Raw genomic sequence first — 27,508 nt, 5'->3', positions numbered from 1 at the left:
ACTTCCTACTTTAGCATTCCAATCCCCTATGATGAAGAGGACATCTTTTTTGGGTGTTAGTTCTAGAAGGTGTTGTAGGTCTTCATAGAACTGATCAACCTCAGCTTCTTCGGCCTCAGTGGTTGGGTATAGACTTGAATTACTGTGATGTTGAATGGTTTGCCTTGGATTCGTACCGAGACCATTCTGTCGTTTTTGAGATTGTACCCCAGTACTGCTTTTCCCACCCTTTTGTTGACTATGAGTGCTACTCCATTTTTTCTAAGGGATTCTTGCCCACACTAGTAGATATGATGGTCACCTGAATTAAATTCGCCCATGCTTGTCCATTTTAGTTCGCTGATTCCCAAGATGTCGATGTTCAATCTTGCCATCTCATGTTTCACCACCTCCAGCTTACCTTGATTCATTGATCTTACATTCCAGGTTCCTAAACAATATTGTTCTTTACAGCATCGGATTTTCTTTTCACCACCAGACACATCCACAGCTGAGTGTCCTTTCGGCTTTGGCCCAGCCGCTTCACTCTTTGGTGGGTGGTGGGTGGAGCCAAAGGCAAAAGGGGCAGGCCAAAAATACCAGCCTATTTGAGCTTGAAGCTCTTCCTGCCAGTAACTCAGCCTTAAGAGAGACATTTCAACCTTTTAGAATGGGGGAAAACTGCACAAAAGCTGTGAAACCAGCAAACAATCAGTGTTTGGAGGAAGGTGGCGTGGCCATCTGGGCAACCATGGAGGGCCAGCAGAGATAATCTGTTTTTTATTATCATTATTCACATATTCCTGAGCTCAGCCCTGGCATTCAAAAACAGGTTCTGAAACTGAGCCCTGGTGAGCTGTGGCTCAAATCAAGCCCTGAATAAATGAAATGAAGCGGTGTGACATTTCCTGATCTAGCAGGCTATAAATCTAAACAAACATCCAAGAATTCTGCTTTGGTCATGCATCCCAAATCCTCACCTCTCAATAATTATTTCAAGGCAAAATGAGAGTGAATCTAACTTCAACGGGTAACAACATCAGGACTTCTTTTGAAAAGAATTTAGGGTTCTGCAAATTCCCAGTTCACAGTTCTAGAGAGCAAATCTGCCTATCTCTTTCAGTAAGCGTCCCCGTCACTGCATGACTGATGGTAAACGCAAAGCACATTAATAAACTGACCTCCACTCTCGAAGTTGCAGCTGTGGCCTTGGGCAGCACTGAAGCAATGCTTGTACCTTTTCCCTTCTTGATCAGTGAAATAAATGAATCAAATAAGAACTAGGGAAAGTAAATAAAATTCAGATCAGCATCCAAAAGAAGACAACATATTCACATTATAAGGACACCGGGAGGTGGGGGGCACACATAGATTGTAAGGGCCAAATCCTTCTTCTCTGGAATGAATCGCCAGTGCTATCAGTTACGCCAACTTTCCCCAGCCTGGTGCCTTCCGGATGTGTTGAACTGCAGCCCGCATAGTTTCCCAGCCAACACTTGCCATGGGCATTGTAGTCCAACATATCTGGAGGGCACCAGGATGGGGAAGGCTGAGTTATGCCATGCTGATTCTAACTACCACATATTTCTCATGTTGTAGGAAGGTACTGAGTTTGTCCCAGGATGCCAAGAGCAAAGTTACAATGCCACATTCTGCAGTACTGTGAAGACCATCTCTCTGTTGCTGTATTGTACAGCAGCTGACCTAAAAGATGCAACCCTGGAGCTCTGGTCTTTAAGGGTGTTTCTGGTCGTCATAGTGGGGAAATGCGCTTGAGACATGCAGTAACCCAACTTCATATGAAGCCCACATGAAGCTCTTGTGTATGGGCTGCCTCCTCATTCACTTCAATGGGTGGGTCAGCCTTGTACTCAGGGCAGGGGAGCACTGGGTGTACAGGTAGCCCTTGTGCCCCCAAGGGACCAAAGGATTAGAGTCAGTATTGCCAAAAACGTGTATTCAGGAGACACAGTTTCCATCGATTACACCTCTGCCTCTAGCATGGCCTCCAGTCATATTCCACTACATACAGAGCTGTGCCCCAGACCACCCCTCCTAATCTTTTTTCCCAAATCCTTCACACAAAAGCACCCAGTCAGGCAAAGGCTCAGATACTGAGGTTTGCATATAAATATACATATTGAGGCAGTTTGCATAAATTCTATTACTACGACCATAAGCACAGGATTTGAAGAGCTTTAGTGCAATGAACTACCATGATTACCCCTCTGGAATTTGCCTATGTAGTACAATTAGAACACTCTCTAATTAGGTTGTGAGCCTAATTAATCTAATTAATAATTAACCTAATTAATAGATGCACTCTTGCTATTGTATCCCAAACCAACCAAATGCCCAAGTGCTTAAGAAGCTTAAGGCACACCTCTAATCCAATCTGCACGACAATCTTAACACAGATCAATGCAGACGTCCTGCTGATTTCCAACAGTAGTTGATGTGGAGAATGTTTTTATATAATATACATTCAAACTGGCTTTCACTCACGTGTCCCAATGGACAGACTAGCCCATTGCAGGTGTTTGCCTGCAACACGCGTAGGGCTGGAGCATGAAGGGGACATAGCCAGGCATGCAAGCCCTATGCCCAATATCCCCAAGTAGCCAGCTACATTATCAAGGTTTGTGATTGTGGGGCATGTTGCAAGCTCATCCAGCCAAATGCACTCACAACCCTTTTTCAGATCTTTCCATTAAACACACAAAGATCTTTTAACACATCCAGGTGCATGGGGATGTTGAAGGATCGGCTCATGTTTGCGCCTCCCCCCCCCCCCGCCATGTTAGTTGTACTCCTGCTGCAGGAAGAGGAAAGGAAAGGTTCCTCCTGTGCAAGCACTGGGTCATTACTGACCCCTAGAGGGATGCCGCTTACGCTGGCATTTTCATGGCAGACTATAGCGGGGTGGTTTGCCATTGCCTTCCCCAGTCGTGACTGCCTTTCCCCCAGCAAGCTGGGTACTCATTTTACCGACCTCGGAAGGATGGAAGGCTGAGTCGACCTAAGCCGGCTACCCGAGACCCAGCTTCCGCTGGGATCGAACTCAGGTCGTGAGGAGAATTTTGGTTGCAATACTGCTGCCTACCACTCTGTGCCACACGAGGCCTTGCTGCAGGAAAACACCTGCATAAACCTAATATTGGGATCTTATTGGAGGATCTAGATTTGAATACCAGAAAAACCTATTAAGCAACCTTAGACAAGTCCCTCTGGCCCAGCTTCAGTTCCTTAGTTTATTAAAAGGTGCAATCCATGCACGTTTAGACAGAAAAAAGGCCTACAACTCCCAGCATGCACCCTAAATAGGAATAATAATGATCTACCTCACCAAGTTACTAAGAAGAGGAATGAAATAAGGAAGGTTGTTGCCCACCATGAATCTCATGAAATTTCCCCCTGCTGTGGTTCCCAGACATGTGTGTTTCAGTAAACAGCTGAACAGCTGAGGGAGGGGGTTGCAGGGGAAGGCAGTGGGGGAGGAGAAGGATAAAACACCTCTCCCCAACTCACTGCTCCTCCCCTACAAACTGCACCCTCACACCCTCCACTTTGCAGCTCTTCAGCAGTGACAGGGATTCCGAGACTCAAGTTCAGCCCTTAAGGGTTACTACTGTCTACACACTGTACATAAATATTTGGCTTTCACCTCCTTTATAGCAGGTGTCTTTAAAAGAATGGGTCAGCGTAACTAGCTAAAAAGAGAGCCACAGGGTGCTTTTCGACCCTTTGGAAGGTCCAGATTGCGTAGCTTGGCACATAAACCTCTTGCCATTAGTAAATCCCGTTCTACATTTAGTTAACCAAGAAACAATAATTAGGATGCAATCTTTTCTCAAGTCTTATTTCTGTTTATCTCCAAGGAATGCTGAATACTATCTGTATGGGTAAGCATGCTCTTTTTTTCCTTGTTATACATCCTGATGCCGTTTAGTCACACTCCCCCAACTACTCAACACGTTGCTGAAGGGACTGTCATGAGAAGTCACAGATAGGGGATTAAGCTTCGTTTTCAAATATGAGAACAAGGAAGTATGCATGTGAATCCATTTACATAACTCAACAACTTCAATAATGTCAAAGTATTCAAATGTATTTGAAAGATAATAGGCATTCTTTTAAAGAGAAGAAATAGTGGCCTATCAGTAATATAGAGCATTTTCATTTCTAATAGATCATGCAGACAGCTTTTGGGGGCCCAGTCCTACCTATGCAAATTTGTACTGTTGAGTTTAATACAAAATATCACACACAACCCAAAGAATCATAAGAACTAAGGCCAAAGTCTGCCTTTCCTAACCTTCGGTTCCCAGATGTTGTTGGACTAAAAATCCCATGATCCCCAGTCAGCATGGCCAACGGGGAGAGCTGAGGTCCAACAATATGCGGGGACCCAAGGTTGGGAAAGGCTGCACTACATCAATAATTTGATGAGATCTATTGCCTTTTTCCTTTATGGGTTTCCTGGAAGAATATTAGAACCAGGACACTGACTTAGTTGGACCTGCGAACTGATCCAGCCTGCCTGTTCTTACGATCCTCTCTACAGGTCACTTGTGTTAAACTGAGTTGTAAGGCCCCTGTGGTGGATGATCATAGTAGACGTAGGAGTCAAGAAAACCTGCTATTAGAGATGCCACCTTGCTAATTGTGGATGTCACCTCCTTTTTAAAAAACACCAGGTCCACTTCCCACTATTTGTAACTCATTAACATTTGCATTCTGCCCTTCCTGCAGAAGGCTCACAGCAATACAAATGAGGTTCCCATCCATGAACTGACCAGGCCTGGACCTGCTTAGTTTCAAGAACAGAGTGACTTGAGTCACATTCAAGACATTCTCAGGGCCAATCTACACCATCAGAAGGCACGTGTGGTGTAAGCTCCCTGGCACTCTACCATTTCAAAATATGGGTGTGGCTGAATGTTTCCTTGCAGTAAACCCTCTCTGCACATAGGAAACTTACCTGTCATGGTCTAACCAGCAACTGTGTTGTACAGGACAACTTTGCACTGGCACCCATCCCAGATACTCCCACCGTCTCACTGCAGCACTGAGAGCACACATGAGTCCAGGGGCCTTAATGCTGAGCAAAGCCGACACATACAAGACTGTGCAACATCTGGTTCCAAATGGGGAACATTATTACGGAAAGTTTCTGTAAGGTTCCAAATTCTGGGCAATGTTATATTCCCTATGAAATTCTTTCAACCTAAATAAATCTAGGTATGTACAAGAATTTTCTTTCAGATAGCAAATCGCTCAAAAATGCTCCATTTGACACCACAGATGCGAATGTTCTCCAGAAATGTTCACCGATTCCCTAACGTGTAGTCACATGCACACTTTAAAAAATTGCATTTTCATACTTTAGCCAAAGGGTGGAAAGTGTACACTTCTGAAACAAAGCCAAAAAAACAGGTCACAAACGAGAACAGAAGCAAGCCGAACCAAGCTTTTTAGAGTGAAGTTTGGAGAATTTCGGTGAGCTCGCACATCCCTCGTTCTCTCATCCCTACCTAAATCTACATGTGGTTTTTTTTTCCAGAGTCATACCTTCACAGTATGCTTCTGTATACATGCATGTCACTGAATACATTACTGTATATTTCGGGGGGGGGGGGTAATATTGTTCTTTGGGATTCCTTTCAGTTGTGTGAAGTGATATATGAATGTAATAAACAAACTTAACTAATTAACTCACTAACTTCACAGTACCTCTGTGTCTGTTGGTCCAGGATTGGCTTCTGGATAGAACTGTGCGCCGAAAATCGGCTTGTTCTCATGCATAATTCCCTGCAAGGTTAAAAAAACAAGGAGGAGGAGGTTACCTCAGCCTCCATTCTGGGGACAAGAGAGTTGTCAAAATCTTTCAAGCAATCAAGGTTAAAGGGCAGGTATGATTTAGGGACAGAGTTGAAATGCATTACATTCCAGGGCTTCAAACGGTGTTTTATCCGCTAAACTGTTAAACAACTCACTCTTTTGTGAGCACTACAGCATCTGTGTAATACAGCCTTCCTCAGCCTGTTGCCCTTCAGATGTGTTGGACTAAAACTCCCAACATTCCCAGCCAGAATGGGTATCCCACCTAGCCTACCATCTAACATTCATTTCCGTCTTTGGGCGGTATCCAGTGCTGCCCGTGTGCCAGTGAGACCTACCACAAGCGTAACAGGAAGCTAGTACTTCTTAAAGCAACCAGAAACGCCAAAATCCTTGTTTCCGGAATGGAAGAAGTCAGTGGAACTAGTGGACAGGAGCTCTGCTGACCTCTCCATTCCAGAAATGAGCATTTCAGGGGTTGCTCTATAAAGCGCTAGCTTCCTGTTGTGCTAGCATAACACAAACAGTGGAGGCAGAGCGGCAGATATTATTACCTTTGCGAATATAAGCACTACTGCATTTCCTTTATTTTTGTTCCCTGGCTTACAAGGGATCCCTGAGTTCCAATTAAGGCTAGAAACAGATCTGAATAACTTCTAGCTTTTATATATTCAAAGGGAGAGCAGTCATTGCTTCTTTGTCCCAACATGCCTTGCTGCAACTTCTCTTTCCACCAGGCACAGTCTAATCTTATTACACCTTCTCCGCTCCTTGTTAAGACTGTAACTAAGTACAGATTGGGGTTCCCATCATGCCCAGAACCCCGCCCCCCTCTCTCTCATTTCTGAATATCTAACCTGGAGAAAAGGATGAACTCCAAAGCTTGCACACTACCCTGTGATTTTTGTATTTTTCTGCTACCCCTGTACAGTATAAATCCAGTAAATTATCCACTAATTAATCAAACAGAAATAGTTCATTGAGGAGTGGGGCTGGGGGGACATAAAATTCAAAAGGTTGACATTCTAGGCAAAGCAGACACAAGCATGCTCTTTGGTGCACCTCAGCACAGAGTACAGTTCATCTTCCCTGTCTCATCAAATTCTTCACAGGTACCCAGAGAGAGGGAGTTTTACCTCATTTGTCTGATCATTCGCATTCACAAATAGAGGCTTCCAGCCAGGAGGGAGGGAGTTGCTGTCAATCGCATAGCCATGATTCTGAGCAGTAATGAAAGCCTGTCCATTTATCATGTTCACAACTGGTTGGTTCTGTCCTCTAAAGAAAGAGAGGCAAAGAGAGAGGCCGAGAGAAAAGGTGGTTTGGAGAGGGAATGGGGGCGGGGGAGGAGTGAAGGGCAAGGGGAAAACACCATAATTAATAATATGCAGGAGCGGGCAAAAGGAATACACTATACTATTCATTACCATTCTTCAGGGGAATGATGAAACATTTAAGGCTAAAGCAAAGTTACCTCTTCAGATCAAATAAGGAAATCCTGGCTGTGAAGCAGTACTTAGTGTCATCATGATTTATGTCGGGCAAGGCCCAGGCCATTTCTGCTAGACTTCTTATCACTATGACAGCTGGAGTACCACACTTGTCAACAGGCAGAATTTTACAATCACATATAATGCAATGGTACAATCAAAAGAAACAATATAGGATGAAGAAAGCTTAATACATCTGCAATCGTGATTGCTTCTACACTAGGTCCCATTTAGAGCTGCTAAAGAATCACTTTTCTGCAATAAAGAGGTTATTCACCAGTAATACTGCAGCTGCACTGAACAGGAAGCAACAACAGGGGAAGAAGCTGCAAGGAGGAAGCTATTAATTAAAATTGCAGGGGACCTTAGCTGAATGGGACTTCTTCTGAGAAAAACATTAAAGAAGGATCTTGGCCATGGGAACAGGCATTGCAGGGTAATATAGTGCTATATTAAATGCAGTGTGGAGCTACTGTTTTAATTCTATAGAGCGATATTATCCAGCAATGCCTGCTTTCATGGCCCAGATCCTTTTCTAAAGTTTTAGTCCCATTCAACAAGGTCCCCTGCAACTTTAATTAGCAGCTTTTCCTTGGAGTTTTTGCCCTTGTTATTGCTTCTTGTTCAGCACAGCAGAGGCATTACTGATGATTTGCCTCTTCCTTACTTCCTAATCAAGGGGGAGGGCCCTTAATTACTGATTTCCTCTCTCTAGGTTAAATCCAACATTACCCTAGCAGAAATCTGCTAGCGCAACAGGGTTTTCTCCCTCTCCCCTCCCCACTGTAGCCCTCTGTGCCACCCAAAAATCTGCTCCAGATTTTGAGGGCATGGGGGGGGTGAAGAGGAAACTGCCCCCCTCCCAGTTCCACTGACAGATCTGCTTCCATCAGTGGAATGACACCATTGGATGAATGAGCACCCTCTATTTTTTCTTTCTATCTTTTCAATTGCAAAATACCTCTATATTTCCGTAAAAGAAAGAAAAGGAACTTAGTACCCCTGAAAGCCTCAATAGTGCTTTGCCTGTACAGACAGGCACTGTAATTGTGGCTTAATTTAAAAAATGTCAACACAAATCAGGTCTGAAAGCATTTGGGAGGGAAACACAGAAGCCACTGGGCTGCAGCGATTGAACAATAACATTGTCTGGAATTATGGTACATAGTGAGTGAACAAAGGATGACAATTCCAGACTAAACAGTAGCATGGAAGCAACCAATTTTGTTAAGAATTAATACACAGCAAGGGCACAATATATCTCTTCCTTGCAGGGACAAAGTTTACAACCCTCTGGCCTCTAGCAGACAGAACTAAATATCCAGACAAAACAACAATAAAAATCCATATTAATTTGTGTGTGGGGGGTTCAATGTGGGGTGCTTTTTTCCAGAATTTTAAATCTTTGGGGGATCACTGTGGAGGGGAAGGCAAAAGGAATATTGGCACTGCAGCAGACTGAAAACAGTGAACTAGAGACATGGGGGGGAGCATGCAGTGTGTAGAACACTGACCCCCTTTCCTCTTTGTTCCTTGTTCTGCCCAAGTACTATCCAGATTTTCAGATTTTCTCAGACACCGTGCATATATTTTCAATTTCTCTCCTTGACCAGTTCTGCCGCTCTGTTCCCACAGCATTGATGGTGCTTTGATTTCCATCAGCCTTCCCTGACCTGGTGCCCTCCAGATGTTTTGGACTACAACTCCCAGCATTCCTACCATTGGCCATGCTAGCTGGGGCTGATGGGAGTTGAAGTCCAAAAATCTGGAGGGCATCAGGTTGGGGAAGGGTGATTTAGGGATACAGAGCCTCCTTCCACCTCCTTGCCCAGCAGCCTAAAAGGACCGAGCATGTGGGGAAGGCTCAAATGAATTGGTGTGGGGGGTAAAGAGATGAGAAACAATCCTGCGTCTTGGTTTCTGCATAGGCCGTGGCCACGAGCGCAGATATGTGTAAAGTGGCAGTAACACCATACCTGTTAGCCATGGGCATTTTGTAGGATGAAGCCCCGGCTGCTAGGCCAGTGATTAGATTCCCCAAACTGATTCCAAACAAAGGCTCCTGGCGATCCGTCTCTAGAACCTGGATGGGAGAACATTTCTATCAACAATGGCTAAGAATTTGGTTCTATACAAATGAGCCTTCCCCTACAAAGCCAACAATGCAATCTTTCTGGTTTTATTAAAAAAAAATCCTAATGACCTATGGAATGCACTCCCTCAAGAATGATGATTGGCCCCTACTCTCTTGGCCTTTAGAAAGGGTGTAAGGATGCATCTTTTCAATTTAGCTTTTTAAAATGTGTAGTTTTAATGTTTTACCATTTTTTATGTTCTTGTTTTTACTGTTTTACAGTTTTATTGTGTTAAATTGTTGTACTCTGCCTTGATGGCTTTTTAGCAGATAAGTTATATAAATGCTAATAAAGAAATCAGTGTTTAAAATTGATTTTTAAATATACTAATTTCCTTTTAAAATCAGATCACCAGCTTCTTTCTTGACAGTTACTGGTGTATATTTAATAGCTATGGGGCAGAGAGACATCCCACCAATGCAACTTTTTCTCTCAAACATCTATAGAAAATCTGCACTTGATGGACTTCTCTGTTTCACACATTCTCGTGTTAAAGGCATAGGAGAGCAAGCACCCTAATTTAAACTAGCTTGGTTTTTCCACCAAGGTGTGATGTGTGAGCAGTGAGATATAAAGACAGCACACATCTCCAGGTTACAGATGTGCACAATGCAACATTGTGCGCAACAGGTCCCAAGGCATGGTCTGAAGGCACCTGAGGCAGCCACCTTGCTGCAGCTAAGCAGGTTTGGGTCTGGTCAGTGCTTGGAGGGGAGACCACCTGGGAACCCCATCGAGTTCCATGATGGAAGGACGGTGGGATATAAATGTGATAAATAAGTAAATAAATAAATAAATAAAAATAAACAAACATGGGAAATGGAGGAAAACAGCATCTTGAACAAGAGATTGATTCCAATGCATGTTCTCTACCTTCCTAACATTCTCAATTAGCTCATGTGCCTGGATTGGATCGCCAGGACCACCAGAAATGAAAAGCCCATCATAGTCCATCCTGGTGAAATCATAATTCCAAGGAACAAGATGTACCTCAGCACCTCTCTGGAATGGAAACAGAAGCGGGTTGACAAAGAAGATTCTTAGGTAGCAAAAATGTAACTCAATGATACTGTATAAAGCAGCCTCATGGGATACGTTATTGCAGTCTTCCCCAACCTGGCGCCCTCTATAGTTGTTGGATTATAACTCCCACCATCCATCTGAGCTGGGGATGATGGAAGTTGTAGTCCAGCACATATGGAGGGCGCCAGGCTGGGGAAGGCTGCATTACTGAGTCTGAATATGGGAGAACCAAGTTCAAATCCCTGCTCTGTTGCAATGTTCATTGGCTAGCCTCAAGCATACGAACGTAACAAAAGACCTCCCTCCACCCAAGCAACTAGTATTCACCACTTCTGAAAATGGAAGTTCCATTTAGCTAGCATGGCTAGTAGTCATTGATAGACCATTTCTTCCATGGCTTTTTTGTGGCCAACGCCTCACCAACCTCACAAAGTTGCTCTGAGGATAGAATGAGGTGAGAACGAGTTGTAAACAACTTGCGAGACTGCGGGAGAAGTTGGGAATCTTTCTGCTGCATTCATAGGTTTCACCATACGTCTGACCTACATGAGCAAAATGAATGAATGCTCTGCACATATTCAGAGGTTCCCCCATCTTTATGCATTCCATTCCCTAGCTTGAGAAAAAATATATCAGACCCAATGAGAAACCGGAATGGACATGGCTACCCAGGTTTTTAAAAAGGAAACACACCCTCCCCATTTTTGGTGTCACTGCTCTAACTCCAGACTGCTGCAACATCAGTGAAAACTCCCTTTGAGAAGTTTCCACTTAGTTGGTCTTGTTCCAAGCAAAATTATAAAACTAGTTCCATAAAAGAGAAAGCAGCTTTTTAAAAAAAAGATTTACCTTCACAAGCAAACGAATAGCATTGTGCTTTAATCCACAATCTACTGCTACAATTTTGATTGGATTTCCTTTGCCATATACTTTGACTTCCTGTTGATAAGAAATGGAAAGACATTATTGTAGGCAACGTATTTATTACGCTGGTGAACGAACCCAGCTTTACACCGACGGGAATAGCCCTTACGTTGATACAGCAAACTTACACAGAGCAGACTTACACAGCTGTCAGAGTTGGACATATTGCTCCCACCAAGTCTGAGTGAAGGCATGCCGACTGGCACCAAACAAAACCAGGAAATATCGCCCGACCCTAAGCAATACAGCAACGAAACAGCTCGGTAGCTTGAAGGCCCCCATTCAGGCAGCATCCAGAGCGACCCTATTATCAGTTAACCACTTATATGACCACTGCAGTTCCTTGCCATCCTCAAAAACAGTTGCTTATAGCGGAGCCTTTGGCTCCCTTGCAGTTTTTTTCATTATCGTAACATGTATATGCCTTGGGTGGTACATGTACTAGAGGAAGGTTTGGCAAGTCTTATAAATTGGTCCAAACACTGCAGTGTCCTATGCTGGTAATTGTGGGGAATGTGTAACATACAGTGTGTTTGTATACACAGGTTTGTTTACTTTTAGGCATACATTTTATACATTAGACCATGTCCTTTATACTAAACCATTGAGGCAGTCTTCCACCGTGGAAGACTTTTATGTCAAAATGCATTTGGTTTATTGTGTATTGGGTACCTTTGGTATGATTAGGCTTTTACAGCACAACACTGTATTCTCTTACTGTTTTGATGTATATTTTTAAACTACAAAGATAAGAAACATTTATTATTAGATTTTGCTATACATATTTATTATCACCAGTATGCCCGCTGGCACCCCTAGGTACGACCCCTGTTATGGTGCACTGCTAGAGTCTTCCGAAGGAGAGGTCTTCCCACTCCATTCCCCTGAGGGAGGCTGCCCCACTGAACAGGGGAGGGGGCAGGCATATAATTTTTTCCCTTAGCCTAGTCATCTCCCCTGGTTTCAAACTGTAGGGCAGAGGAGCAGAACCTCTGGCCTATGGGCCTAATCGAGCCCATGGATTTTCCTCACCCAGCCCACAGAGTTTTCACTGCCTCTGCAAGCCACACCCGCAGGGGTTTCTGCGGGGTTGAGGGGCGGGAATCCCTGTTATCCTTGATCATTGTTTGGAGATAACAGGAGCATTCCTCTCCTTGCTCCCATCCCAAGCCTCTGGTAGCCTCTAGGGGGCTTGGGGAGGGGGCAGGGAGGAGAATCCCCGTTACCTCTGATCACTGTAGCTGTGGATCAATGATCAGAGGTACCATGGATTTGCCTTTCCAACTGGGACGGTGAGCGGCATGCTAAGTGTTTGCCCTCATCACACCTTTCCCCTTTGGGGAGGATGTGGTGCAGGCAGCGTAGCCCCAACACAAAACACTGCCAGCACTTTGGCAGGGAAACCATGGTGTCAGGGGGCATGGCCATGCCCCATCATGTCACCTGGCCTACAGAGGTCCGGGGGAGCAATTGACCCATACCCCAACTAGGTTCCTCTCCCTTGCTGTATGGACTGCAAAGCTATGTGGTGGTTAAGAAAGTCCCCGGGTTCTGGTGTTACGAGAGAGATAGAAATTATTGCTATCCATTTTCTCAACTCCTTTCATGATTTTATAAACCTCTAACAATTATTTATAGTGTTTTAAAGTGGCTGTCTGATGAGGCTTTACAAGTAGCTGAGGAAAGAAGGGAAGCAAAAAGCAAGGGAGAAAGGGGAAGATATATCCAACCGAATACAGAGTTCCAGAGAATAGCAAGGAGAGACAAGAAGGCCTTCTTAAATGAACAATGCAAAGAAATCGAGGAAAACAACAGAATGGGAAAGACTAGAGATCTCTTCAAGAAAATTGGAGATCTCAAGGGAAAATTTTGTGCAAAGACGGGCATGATAAAGGACAAAGAAGGCAGGGTCCTAACAGAAGCAGATGAGATTAAGAAGAGTGGAAAGAATACACAGAAGAACTATACAGGAAAGATCTGAATGTCCCTGATAGCCATGATAGCACAGGCACTGAACTTGAGCCGGACATCCTCGAAAGTGAAGTCAAGTGGGCCTTAGGAAGCATTAGTAACAACAAAGCTAGCGGAGATGACAGTATTCCAGCTGAGCTATTTAAAATCCTAAAAGATGATGCTGTTAAAGTGCTGCACTCAATATGCCAACACATTTGGAACACTCAACAGTGGCCACAAAACTGGAAAAGGTCAGTTTACATTCCAATTCCAAAGAAGGGCAACGCCAAAGCGTGTTCAAACTACCGTACAATTGCGCTCATTTCACATGCCAGCAAGGTGATGCTCAAAATCCTACAAGCTAGGCTTCAGCAGTATGCAAACCGAGAACTACCGGAATTACAAGCTGGGTAGGGATGGCGGAGAATTTCTCCCCGAAACTTCGGGGGGCCGAGCGCCAACGTGTTCGGCCCCCCGAACAAGTTTCGGGGAGAAATCCTCCGCACCTCCCCGCCCCCCGCACCCTCCCCGGGACGGGACTTACCTTCGCCGAATGTCCCTCCCGGCGGCGGGTCCAGCTGGCGGTTCGGCAGGTGTTCGTGCGGGGCGGGAGCGGCAGCCGGTCTTTTGACCGGCTGCCGCCGCCACCGCCATTCCAATAAAAGAAAAAAAAATGCCCCTGTGATAGGCTACGTGACGATTAACGTAGCCTATCACGGCTAGATTTGCAAAGTCAGTTTAAAAAAAAAAGCGCATACGGATAATGGCGGCCCCCATAGGGAGCCGCCATTCCCGTTCCTTATTTGGTCGCTGTAGTCTACGTAAAGATTTACGTAGAATACAGCGACCAAATAAGGAACGCGAATGGCGGCTCCCTATGGGGGCCGCCATTAGCGTACGCGCTTTTTTTTCCTTTTTTTTTTTAAGTCACCCGTGATAGGCTACGTGACGATTAATGTAGTCTATCACGGCTGACTTTGCAGATCTAGCCGTGATAGGCTACGTTAATCGTCACGTAGCCTATCACGGGGGCGTTTTTTTTTTTTTTTAACTTTCGAGTTCGCGGCCGGGCGAGGCGGGAAGCCTCCTCCCTGGCCTGAATTTCGGCCGGGGCGAGGCAGGAAGCCTCCCGCCCGGCCTGAATTTCGGCCGGGGCGAAGCGGGAAGCCTCCCCCCCCGGCCTGAACTTCGCGGGGGGAGCAGCGAAGCGCCTCCCCCCCATTGCGAACAAGCTTTGACGAAAGGTAAGTGACTTTCGTCCACCCCTAAAGCTGGGTTTTGAAGAGGCAGAGGAACTAGAGATCAAATCACCAACATTCGCTGCATCATGGAGAAAGCAAGAGAATTCCAGAAAAACATCTATTTCTGCTTCATTGACTACGCTAAAGCCTTTGATTGTGTGGATCACAACAAACTGTGGCAAATTCTTAACGTGATGGGAGTACCAGACCACCTTACCTGTCTCCTGAGAAACCTGTACGAGGGTCAAGAAGCAACAGTAAGAACCAGACATGGAACAACCGAGTGGTTCAAAATTGGGAAAGGAGTACGACAAGGCTGCATATTGTCACCCTGCTTATTTAACTTATATGCAGAGTACATCATGAGAAACGAAGGGTTGGATGAATCACAGGTCGGAATTAAGATTGCTGGGAGAATTATCAACAACCTCAGATACGGAGATGATACCACCCTAATGGCAGAAAGCGAAGAGGATCTAAAAAGCCTCTTGTTGAGGGTGAAAGAGGAGAGTGCAAAAGCTGGTTTGAAACTCAACATTAAAAAAATGAAGATCATGGCATCTGGCCCCATCACTTCCTGGCAGGGGAAGGGGAAGAAATGGAAGCAGTGACAGATTTTATTTTCTTGGGCTCCAAGATCACCGCAGACAGTGACTGTAGCCATGAAATTAAAAGACGCTTGCTCCTTGGGAGGAAAGCTATGGCAAACCTAGACAGCATAGTAAGAAGCAGAGACATCACCTTGCCGACAAAGATCCGTCTAATCAAAGCTATGGTTTTCCCAGTAGTAATGTATGGCTGTGAGAGCTGGACTATAAGGGAGACTGAGCGCCAAAGAATCAATGCTTTCGAACTGTGGTGCTGGAGAAGACTCTTACATGTCCCCTGGACTGCAAGGAGGTCAGATCAGTCCATCCTAAAGGAAATCAACCCTGACTGCTCATTGGAAGGACAGATACTGAAGCTGAAGCTCAAATATTTTGGCCACCTAATGTGAAGAGAAAACTCTCTGGAAAAGACCCTGATGCTGGGAAAGACAGAAGGCAAAAGGAGAAGGGGACGGCAGAGGATGAGATGGCTAGATAGCATCACTGATGCAATAAATATGGACTTGAGCACGCTCCGGGAGAGAGCGCAGGACAGGAAGGCCTGGCGTGCTATGGTCCATGGGGTCACGAAGAGTCGGACACGACTGAACAACAAAATGTGGGTTTTACTCTTTCAGCAACTTTGTGTAAAATTATCATTATATGCCAGATGTTCACCCTTTTTGCTCCACATTGGTAGTGACCAATCGATCAAAGTTGTTGTGGAATCTTAGAGGATGCTTACATGTGAATACATGTCATACCTTTGCTCCTCCTACTGGGTAAGCAAGGATGTTCTCCAGCAGTGAGCAACTCAGCATTCTTCTTCCTCATCAAATCCACTGAACCTGAGATAGCTGCAATTTTAACTGCATGCTTTCCCAAAGTCCATGTCTGATCTACTGCTGAGCAAACTATTTTTATTCTTTTAATAACCCCCTTTTAATCAGGCTCTTTTGGCATGCAGATATTTCACAGCTGGAAGGCTTCATGATAATATGATAATCTCCTAACTGAATCATTTCACAGGTGAACTACCACTATTCAGGAGGAAAACAGAAGCTCGGAGGAAACGCTGATCTGAAGGGCACAGGGATGCCATTAAAACACCAGTCTTTCCTGCCATCTTAATATAGGGCCTGATCCACAACTCTGCTGCATCACACAGCACTGGAGGGTACTGAAATGACACCGTCCACCCTCCTCAACCCCATCAAACCTCAGGCATACCTGAAGACTTAAGGCTGCGTGACCCAACTACCCTGCCGAAGTCCAGCAATGCTCCTATTGCTAAGAGAAGGCGTTTCAGTTACTCACCAAGAACTATAGACCCATAACACTCTAGTCCGGGGGGGCAGAGCAGCACTTATGCATTGCCAAAAAAGAGGAAGTCTCTCATACACCAAAAAGGGGACATATGCTAATTTAAATGTATAATTTAATTTAAATTAGCATGTGCTAATTTATAGGTATAAATGCAAATTTAAAAATAATCATTACAATTTACATAGAACTGCAGTCCATCTCACCATACTGTGGAAAACTGTGACCAGGTGACCTGTGTGCCTGCCTGTGCAGTCTGCTGGCCACGTGTGGTCAACGAGCAACTTCAAGGCTCCTGCTGCTATCCCTTCCTACGGTTCTTTATCTTTAAACCAAACTTGAACAGGACAGTCCTTCAAAGAGACTGTAAAACATGGTCCTCTGTAAAACTTGGCCACCCTACTGGGTCTCTGATGGGAGAGGGCCAGGGCATGTTGCCAATATTTGGACAAGATGCAAAATTTCCTGGCCGTGTTCAGGAAAGACCTAGCATTACATCCATAGCTGAAATCTCCAGCTCCTAGGTATGGCTGGGTCTTGCCAGGGCTTTATTCACACAACAAGTCCATACAGAGTTTTCCCTGCAATAAAGACAGAGGGGGCGGGGGGAAGGGCCAGTAACACCGTCGCACTATCACTGACTTTTATTCAGAAAGTGGAGTATATAATTTTCTTTGTTATTTACATAATAAGAAGACATAATACAATCCAACAGGGGAGAAGAGATGAAAAATCTCGGGGAAATGGCAAGGTGTTTTAGTCATTCCAAATGATGTGAGTAGTGGGTGGATGGACTTGTGTCACTTGTTGCAGGGATGTCACAGACACCATCCAGTATATGCCCTTGATGCTCACTCAGTCACAGTCCACACAACATTCCTTATCACAAACGTTGCTGATAGATACATTAGCAGGGGAAGAGAATTAGAATTTTCCCAGACACTCAGAACTCTAGAAAATACAATTGCAAACACCTGTAAACAGATGCACCAGCCAGGGAAACATTAGCTGGATCCGCCACAACAAATGGGCAACAACTGCACATTCCATGTCCAAACACAGCATCAGTCAGCCCTTGGATGTTGAAGGCAATAGAGCACATAGTTATAGTAATGAAAGACAAAAGTTTCAGAAGAAAAAAGGTGCTGATGTTTTGCTCTAAGGGCCAAACCAGACACACGATGGGGGCAGTCATGTTTGTTTATTCAAGTCCCTGCCCCATTCATCTCTAAAATGGGGGAGGGGGGAGGTTCAGACTTTCCCATCAAACGGTGTGCATTATGTTTGTTCCCTAAATGTCTGCATAATGTCAGTTCATGAACAAAACAGAGGGTACATTCTAATTTTTACATCAGAATGTGCACTGGGGTGAGAAGTATTGAACACTTCCTCACATTCACCTCATCTCCCATGCTCCGCTGCTTCAAGCACTGTTATCCCAGCCAGGCTGACGTCCAATGTCAGAGCCAGGCTGGGCAGAAAAGTGCCTGATGTGCAGTGGAGCACAGGGTGGCAAGGTGGGAAGGGGTTGAGTGTTTCTCATCGGGGATTCTCTTTGCACACTGTTTGATATAAGCTTTAAACTTCTAACATCGGCTTTATACATGAACGAGGGAGACATGTGAAAAATACCCAACAAGACTGTCCACACCTCTTCTAACTTGGCTGTGATTCATATTGCATGGAAATAACCTCTTGGACCTTTGGAAATGTGCAATGTTGTTAATCTCTTGTGGGAATCTAGATGTAACTCACGCATGTCAACAAACTCTTTGTAAATGAAAACAACGCTAAGTGTTCAACTGGATCAATAGATTCTGCAAAATGCGACCTATTGCAATTCCATAGGAATATAAATAAATAAATAAATCCCTTCTAACCTACCATTGATAAGAAAATGCCTGTTACCCAATCTTGATTTACGTGAAAACAGTTGTTTGTTAGGACATAGATTATCATGTCCCGTAATTACCACCATTGAAGAGCTTAGTTAATTGTCAGCTTTATTTGTGATGTTACTTTATAAGCCTATAAAATAAAGTTATAAAGATAATGAGATCACAGGAGTTCTGTTAATCTTTTTATATCTCATTTATGTATGCTATTTTCAGCATTTTTATAGCAATCCCTTCTTGCTATTGGCATAGACAATCAACAGCACCCACTCCTGCTGCTTATTTATTCTATAAAATAGTTAAAACTGAAACATAGCTTTAAATCTTGAAGATTCTAAAAACAGTCCTCTTTTTATTCTGTACAGGCCAAATGCTGTATCAAAAAACCAACAGAATGTCAATTTAATCAATACGAGATAAGACTCCAGCTAAAGGGTTCAAAAGTATACAACTTAAGTATGTTTGCTCAGCAGTAAGTCCCAATTAACTAAATGGAGCTTACTCACTGCTAAATGTGCTTAGAACTGTACAATCTAAGGTTAACCCTTTCCTTCCCCATTACAGTCCAAATAAAAATAACCCCGCTGCTATTAACCCCACCAAAAAAGACTCCCACTGGTGCCAATATATATGGCTAATAGCAGTATGAGGGGAGGTGATTTTCGTCAGGGCAGGGGCAGGGAGTGGAAAGGTTTACGCCTCTTCTCCCTGCGTACTATGGTCCCAATGAAAAATTAGGCCTTGTGCATACCTGCTGTTAATTTAAAAACTGCACGAGCTTCTTAATGAAGTGTTTCGTATCATGTCTAGTTTGCCCATAAATGTAACAAGCTTAGCCAGGATCTAGCCCACTATCTTTTAATAAAATAGCATTTTTAAGGCTCTGCGTAGATAAAGGTGATATAAGGACACTCATTTGATTGATGTTCATCAAAGGCATCATTGTATGCCAATCAAATACCCCTTCGCCATGGGTGCTGCTACATGTAGGCATAAGGGGCCTGTGCTCCGAATATTTCTGGCTGCGCCAAATCACAGCAAGTCCCCAAATGTGTGAATGTTCTTTTTGTCCCTCTCCAGAAGCCTGGGGGAGGTCCAGAGGAAGACCCTCTTCTTTCCAGGGGCCCATTATTTCCCATAATGCAAAACCATTCTCTCTGTGTATGTCCTACATCTCCATGACCAATTTCTCACCCCTTTTCCAAATGTCACATCCCAGTCCCCACTATTTTTCTGCCCCAATCTGTAATTAATTAACACGGGATTCACTGCCACACAATGCTGTGCGGGCCCTAGCCTTTATGGCTTTTTTAAAGAAAGGACTAGACACATCCATGGAGAGGCCTATGAAAGGAAATTAGACTACAAATGGGACCTCTTTTTCAAAAGCAATGCTACTGGGGACAAACAGGGCAAGCAATTTTGCCAAGAATTACTAGAGACAAACAGTGCAGGACAGCTGTTGTCTTCATTGCCTGCTTGTTGACTTCCCAAGAGCATCAAGCTCCTGGAAAATTCTGCATTAAAGTTCTTTTCTCATGAATTTTTTCAAGGCATAGCCTTACTGCATTATCCTATAAACTTGTCTTTCCCTTTCATTTTGTCTATAAATGCATACACACACACACACACACACACACACACACACACACGTTTTTTCCCTCCGCATCCCATGTAAAGAAAGTAACAGAGCACCTATACCTTTAGTAGTTCTGTAGAAAAGGAATTCTGGAACATGCGGCATTTCTCTCTCTCTCTCCCTCTTTCTCTCTCTCTCTCTCTCTCTCACACACACACACACACACACACACACCCCATGTTGCATAGCATCTGCAGCAATTCCCTTTTGTACATAACTGCTAAAAGTATAGGACCGATTGGCTTGTAGGCCCCTTCTAACCTACTATTCTATGATTCTATGACCCCGGTGGTATTGTGGTAGGTGAACTGCATGTTGGGAGTTGTACAGGCATGGAAAGGAGCTGGGAGAAAGAGGAAATAAAAGGGAGTAGTCAGGAGAATTGCAGAGGAATACTGCTTGCTTGAGCTTCAGTTTTAGTGAAGGCCTAGAATACAGAAGCATAAAAAAAAAAATCCCTTCCTAGTTACTGCCACTTTCATTACAACCTGTCTCCTGTGTAAGTCTCCTCCAATTCAATATCTTTCTCTTTGCCTTCCAAATCACTCCTACACAAATTATATCTAAAAACCTTCACCTGCTTAACATTTGAACAACAGCCCTGTGGGGCCAACCACAAATTACATGCAAATGCATGTAAAGAAGCTGCAACTTTTTTTAAAAAAGGAAAGGATATGTGAGGGCTGAAATTCTTGAGCCCTGGGTAAGTTGGTAATTATTTTTCGCTTTTTGGCAATGATTGAAAGGACATATTAAAAGCTAGCACATTTCAGGCTGAACGCATATGCACAAGTGAATACTAAGCCCACAAGAGTGGCATCCTTGCAGGCCCCTTCCAACCCTACTATTCTATTCTATGATCCCCTTCTTTAAAATGTTTATATTAGAAGTGCAAAAATCCAGGTTCTTTGTAGCCACTGGTGCTGAACAAATGGGCCTAGCAAATGGCATCTAGGTTCTGCAGAGGTCAAAGAAGCAGTTTTGTTCCCTAAGGGCGCAATCCTATGCAGATAGGCGGCCTCCTCCGAACTCGGAGGTGACCGCCTATCCAAAGCAAGGCAGGAGAAGCACAGAGGGGATCATTCCCTCCATGTTTGTCCTGCCCTGCTTTTTCTGCTAGACAGCCGATTGCAGCTGTCTAGCCACAGGAGCACGGAGCGGGGAAGGAGGCTGCTGTACGACACATTGGATATGTTGTACAGGCAGCTACGATCTCCCCACCCCAGAACACCCCCAGCCACTCCCCTTTCCAGCCACTCTGCACTCCTCTTGCGAACGTGGAGGACAGGGCTGTTCCGCGCTGCCTCCGAGGCAGCGCAGAAGTGGGGGGAGGTCGGTTTTCCAGGAACCGACCTCAGAGTGCAGGCTCCAAGGTCGGTTCCCAGAAAACAGCATATCCTATGGCTGTCTAGCCACTGTCTAGCAGCCATAGGATTGCTCCCTTACCTGCTTTTAGAAAACGTCATTGTTGTCTATGTTTTGTGTTCCTGATTTGCATGTGTGTGACAGAAAGAGACAGACATATCTGACAGATCTTAATGTCTCACCCACCCCCCAAAACAGATACTTCTCTCTCATTCACACTCTGTCACACACACACACACACACATACCTTTAAGAAAAGTTTGGAGGGGTATTTAATTTCTCTGTCATAGTTTCATCATACTTTTCTCTAGCTTAAACTTAGAGGTCATTTAGGCAATTATGACGATGAAGGGAGATGATTAACTGAAAGGGAATTTTATTTGGAGCAGGATCAGTGTGGGAAATTAATTGGGGGTAAATTGAATGAAGAGAAATTACTGATCTGAGATTATCTGGGGGTGGGATACATATTAAAAACTTTAGGGGAGTGATTTTGATGGGAAAGTAATTGGCCTGACTTCACTGAAATTTAAATATATTCTAGTGATTATTTCAAAATTTGTATCTCTACATAGAAATTGGTATAGTAGCATTCTTCAGCTTTTGATCCTTCTGCAAAATGTTGACATACCTAATTATTCTTGGGGTGTCTTGAGGACCCATGCCCTGAATCTTTTAACCTAGCAACACCCTTGCTTTTGCCATGTTACATATTCCCTTAATATCATAGGGGAGCAGCTATTAAACTTGACATGAGATTGCTGTTTTCAGTGGCCGGCCTGTGTTCTTTGGCATGTCTGGTCTGGCCACCATCACACATGCCTTAGTTACATCACGTTTGGACTACTGTAAGGCACTCTACGTGGAGCTGCTTTTGAAAATTGTTCAGAGACTTCAGTTGGTCCAGAATGCTGCGGCCAGACTATTGACCGGGGCTAGTTATAGGGAGCACATGACTCTCTTGTTACAACAGTGTCACTACCTACTGGTCTGTTTCCAGGCAGAATTCAAAGTGCTGTTATGACCTATAAAGCCCTATGCGCTTGGGACCAGGCTACCTGATAGAATGCTTTCTCCTATACAAGCCCATCCGGTTATTAAGATCTTCTGGAGAGGCCCTTCTTTCAAGACCACTGTCTTTAAAGGTGCGTTTGGTGAAGACCTGAGACAGGGCCTTTTCAGTGGCTGCTCCCAGGCTGTGGAAATCCCTCCCAAGGGAGGCTAGGTTTGCTCCCTTTATGCTGTCCTTCCACCGGCAGGCAAAGACCACTTTATTTAAGAAGGCCTTTGGTATGTAAGTGGGTCTCATGGGTTGTGTGCTATTTTTAATCATTTTTTCTGTAATGGTTAAGTTTTTTATCAATTTTAATTGTTTCTGTAAGCTGCCTTGAATGCCATTTTTGGTAGAAAGATGACGTACAAATAAAATAAATAATAAATGTCTAGTTTCCAGATGTCCAAAGATGTTGTTCAGTCTACATTTTCAGCAAACAGGCCTGATTTGTACTTCCTGAACTAATACGCAGCTCAGAACGTAGATATCTTTCATTTTTTGCACTTCTCTGAATTTTGTGATAAAGTTCTCAGTTCAAAAAACACACCAACGTGTATTTTAGGGTAAAATGTATATCCAAATGTGTGTTTTAGGATGAAATGCTTACAAAAATGTATGTTTTAAGATGAAAGTTATATAAAAATGCATATTTTGGGAAAATATAGTGATTTTTTGTGCATTTTTCTTTAGATTTAGATATTGATATGGAAATGGGACAGAATGGACTTATGAATGAACATATACAAAACTGACATGGACCAGAAATGGACTGATGTGTCCGTCCCTAGTTTCCACCCTGAGGGTCAGGTCTTTCCACTCCTTGCAATGGCAGGATTTTCTATATTTCCAAATAGAAATATAGACAACGTTTGCAGCAGCTCGTTCCAATGCTGAACCATTCTAGCAAGTAGAAAATGTTTCTTGATAATATCTCAGCAAACTCTGTTTTGCAACACCCTCTCTTTCTAGGAAAAAGAAATGAAACCCTGCCACCATAATCCACAATGGCTACATGAGCTGGGTCAAAGAGAGAGAAAGAAGTGTCTCCCTCCCTTTGCCCTTCCCTCCATCCTAAGCACTGTGGGTGATCCCATCTCTCACAATGGCAAGCTACTCTGTAATCTGCCTCCTTGGAAGCAACTCACATATGGATCCAAGCTGTTGCCATCGCCATCACAAACCTGCCAGGAGAGACCAAGAACTCCCCAGACTGAGCGACGTGTACCCTGAGCTTTCCCTCCTCCACACTGAAGTGACCAAAGAGGCTTCACTAGGTTATGGGGTCCTACCACTCTCTCCAAGCCTGGGTCATTATTAGCACTTTGCAAGTACTTGTGGGATGCACATAGTCTGTTTGGGGGGCTCCTTTAAATGCAGCCAGCTCCAGACCACTAACAGGTCGTGAGGGCATGATAAGCATACCTGACCCTCTCCTTTCCCAGCCAGGCCTGCTTCTAGCAAACACATCTTAGCATAAGCCGCCATAACATTTGTGATCTAGCATACATGTGCTGGCAACAGAATAATTTGACCAGTGGCAGGGGGTCCTTCCCCCTGCAAAAATAATTCTTTTGGCAACCTACAAAATCCCTGTCAATAGTAGGTACTCAGGCCAACCCCAAAACACCACACACAGCTATCTGCTTAAAGATGTCATTTCACTATCATGATATCGACAAATAAATTGTGTAGGACAACAGAGGGTGTCTACGGTACGTCTAGACGGCTCTACACTAAAAATGGAATCTTTACCTTGGTTGAAACTTCGGCAATCAAGTTTTTCTTGTTTGGATCCAAAAATTCCACAGGCTGACCCTCAAATTCAATCTTCCCAAGAACAGTTCCCTGTTGAAGTAAAAAAGGTGACTTCAAGCAAAAAAGAACAGTGCAGCAGGGGTACTGATGGACAAAACCTCTTAGGAACTGAAACAGCTGTCTTCCTTTTACCCCCCCCCCCCCACACACACACACTTTTTTTTTTTTTACACCTTTGTAATTTTAGACACTCTGAAGATTTTTTTAAAAAGAGAATGAAGGCAACTGAAATGGGACGTAGTAGAAGCATCCTGGGACAGCCATCACAATCATCCTGATGGGTTCACATCTCAAAATTCCAAAGGCTTTCTTTTTTATGTGGTACTGTTACTGTACCAATCAACTGTGACTAAAGAGAAGCAGTAAGTTGGTATAAATGGATAGGCCAAATTCTTGCAAGATTCAGCTCTCAAGAGGAATCTCGTAGTGATCCATCTGATCTCCTTGAGCTCAGATGGTCTTGATCCATCTGATCTCCCTGCTCCAAGAACTTGCCATATTTTAGCCTCACTCTTCTCTTGCCAAGCTGGGGATTTAGAGCTTTGCTATCGTGGTGTCTTATGTGTGCCACTTATGAGCATGCTGCACATTTCTGAGCATCTCTCTCAGCATATCTGTGTATGACTCGTAATGGAAAAACCGTTCAGTAAAACTAAGATAGGGTGGCACTGGACAAGACAGGGTACCTCACACCGCAATAGGTCACAAAGTTGTTACAAGGACAGATACAAGCTGTAAAGCATTTTGCACACTGAGTTACGGTTCAGATGAACCTAGTCCAAATGGTTTGAAATGAGTTTGTTATTCTCGTTTGGAGGGCAAGCATTGGCCCATGGTTTGACAGTCTGGAGGTCATAGCAAACTATGGTTAGCGCAAATGGAAGTGAGAGGGAAACTAAGAGGGAGAGGAGAGGAAAGGAGAAGAGGGATTGTGCAAGTCTGGTTTGAGGGGTCATCTGATTTGAGTCAAATAAATAACAATAATAACAACAATAACAACCTCACATCAATTACTGCCAAGCTGTTTTTAATGAAAAGCATAATTATAATATCTTTCCTCCGTAGTTTCTGCCATAACTGAAATTAGTGGCACAATATACAGTACAAACTATAGGAAGTATTCAGTGCTGCCCACACACCCGTGGGACCTACTGCTAGCACAATGGGAAGCTAGGGCTTCCTAAAGCAACCAAAAATTAGCCAAAATGCTCTGCTGTCCTTTTCTGGAAACAAGTATTTTGGCTCATTTCTAGGATTGCTCTAGGAAGCACTAGCGGTGATGAGTCCCACTGGTGCAAGACAAACAGTGGGGCAGGTGCAGTGGCAGCATAGGATCCTAATAAGAACCCAAGAAGAGCCCTGCTGGATCAGACCAAGGGCCCATCTAGTCCAGCATTTTGTTCACACAGTGGCCAATCAGCTGCCTATGGAAAACCCACTAGCAGGTCATGGGAGCAACAGCACCCTCCCGCCCATGTTCCCCAGCAAATGGTTTGCATTGGCATCCTGCTTGTGACTTATATGTACTGGACTCCTCAGTCTACTTCTACTTGTTGTATACTATAAATTGTCACCTAACTTCTTCAGTACTTCGAGAACATCTTGTAGTCCTGAGGACACTCCTCACATTTTTAGTTAGCTGCTTTAATGAGCTTTGACCCAGGCAGCCCTGAAATGGCTTCTGTAATCAAGGAATGGCTGGCCATTTTGAGGAGCTAAGTAGAAAGCTGACTGCTGCTCTCAGCCTAGAAAAAAGGAGTTGATTACAAACTCTTCCTTCATACACATGGGGGAGGAGTTACCTTAACACTGAAATACCTAACAAAATTAGGCTTCTGGGTTTACCTTCAGAATCCAATTTACACAGCCACTATCATGTTTGTATTCATCATACTGAAACTCTGTTCTCACCCCTTAATTTACAAAAGTACACGGAAAGAGTAAAATACAAGCTGTTTTTTCCACTTGATGAAAATTAGTGAGGAGGGGAAAGGCTACATTGGGTATTTTTAAAAAGATCTTCAACCAACTTATCTCGGTATACTTCAGCATAATGTACATTAAACTAGGGATGTCAGAGAATTCCGCCATGGATCTCGGTGAGGCCGAATGCCAGTGCATTTGGCCCCCAAAATCCGTGGCGAAATGACCTGCCACCCTCCCCCCACGGATCCCCCCGGGACGAGACTTACCTGGGGCAGATGTTCCGGATGGCAGCGGCTCCAGCAGCGGCTTCAGTGGTGGCAGCGGCTGGTCTTCTGACCGGCTGCCGCCACCGCCATTTGCAGTCTGGTCATTTGTGATTTGTTTTTACATAGTCGTGATAGGCTACATAAAGACTTACATAGCCTATCACGTCTGGATTAAAAAACAAAAACGTGTACACAAATGGCGGCTATGGCCACCGCCATTTGCGTTCCTTATTTTTCGCCGTCTTAGTCTACGTAAATATTTACGTAGACTATTACGGCGAAAATAAAGGGGAACGTAAATAGCATAGTGGGCGTTATTTGCATTCCTTTTTGATTCGCCGTTTTAGCCTATGTAAATACTTACGTAGCCTATCACGTTTGAATACAGGGACGCAAACGGCGGTGGCTATGGCAGCCGCCATTTGCGTCCTTGCTACCCAGCGGCCGGATGTCCGGCTGCTGGCGGAGCTGGCCGGTGGCTCCGCAGAATCCCTGCGGAGCAGAGCCGGCCAGGCAGGACTCCGGGGGGAGGGACGGAGTGCCTCCCCCCCCATCAAGGATTCCAGGGGGAGGGATGGAGCGCCTCCCCCCCCCCACCGTGAAGCAGATCCGCGAAAAGGTAAGTGACTTTCGCACATCCCTACATTAAACCAAACTGTGTGGGCTAAGCTACTGCTTAAATACAGAAAACGTACTTATTCTGCAAAGAATATTGCTCTCTTAAGTGACATGGATCAAGAAGTTGAAGAACACAGTCCTCTTCTGCATAATGGAGAAGAGTTATAGTTCAGCAGCAGAGCACATGCATTACATGTAGAAGGTCCAAGTTCAATCCCTGGCATCTCCAGCTATAGCCCAAAAAGGCTCCCATCTGAAACCCTGGAAGTATCCTGCCAGGTAGTGTGAAGACAAGAAGGAGCTAGATGGAGCAATGACCTAACTTGGTATGCTTCCTATGTCATCTGGTCTTGTGTCCTGTCCAAAAGTGTGGGGGGGAGGGGGAGGGGAGAGATTGTTTTGGATTTAAGAGACCAACCCAGTTTCCTTTAAAA

The 27,508-nt window shown here is 44.3% G+C and overlaps 1 protein-coding gene across 4 annotated transcripts in view; it reads right to left on the bottom strand.

Annotated features, from left to right (window-relative positions):
• Nucleotides 1-27,508, bottom strand: part of CPS1 (carbamoyl-phosphate synthase 1) — a 182,065-nt gene that overhangs the window by 119,595 nt on the left and 34,962 nt on the right. For 2 of the 4 annotated variants that reach the window (XM_084830030.1, XM_084830043.1), the window contains exons 1-7: nucleotides 20,093-21,500; nucleotides 11,318-11,407; nucleotides 10,319-10,447; nucleotides 9,287-9,393; nucleotides 6,957-7,098; nucleotides 5,713-5,790; nucleotides 1,161-1,259 (exon numbers count right to left, since the gene is read on the bottom strand). In XM_084830030.1, coding sequence (XP_084686156.1) covers nucleotides 1,161-1,259; nucleotides 5,713-5,790; nucleotides 6,957-7,098; nucleotides 9,287-9,393; nucleotides 10,319-10,447; nucleotides 11,318-11,407; nucleotides 20,093-20,128 — 681 coding nt within the window. In that variant the 5' untranslated portion in view covers nucleotides 20,129-21,500. Of the gene's footprint in view, nucleotides 1-1,160; nucleotides 1,260-5,712; nucleotides 5,791-6,956; nucleotides 7,099-9,286; nucleotides 9,394-10,318; nucleotides 10,448-11,317; nucleotides 11,408-17,470; nucleotides 17,571-20,092; nucleotides 21,501-24,201; nucleotides 24,295-27,508 lie in introns of those variants that run through there. The other 2 variants (XM_084830035.1, XM_084830024.1) reach the window with 2 other exon arrangements.

This window comes from Heloderma suspectum, chromosome 1 (assembly GCF_057233095.1).
Source record: "Heloderma suspectum isolate Gila_16-S chromosome 1, 16-S_ref, whole genome shotgun sequence".
NCBI lineage: Eukaryota > Metazoa > Chordata > Lepidosauria > Squamata > Helodermatidae > Heloderma > Heloderma suspectum.
This window is presented reverse-complemented; position numbering and strand designations above follow the sequence as displayed.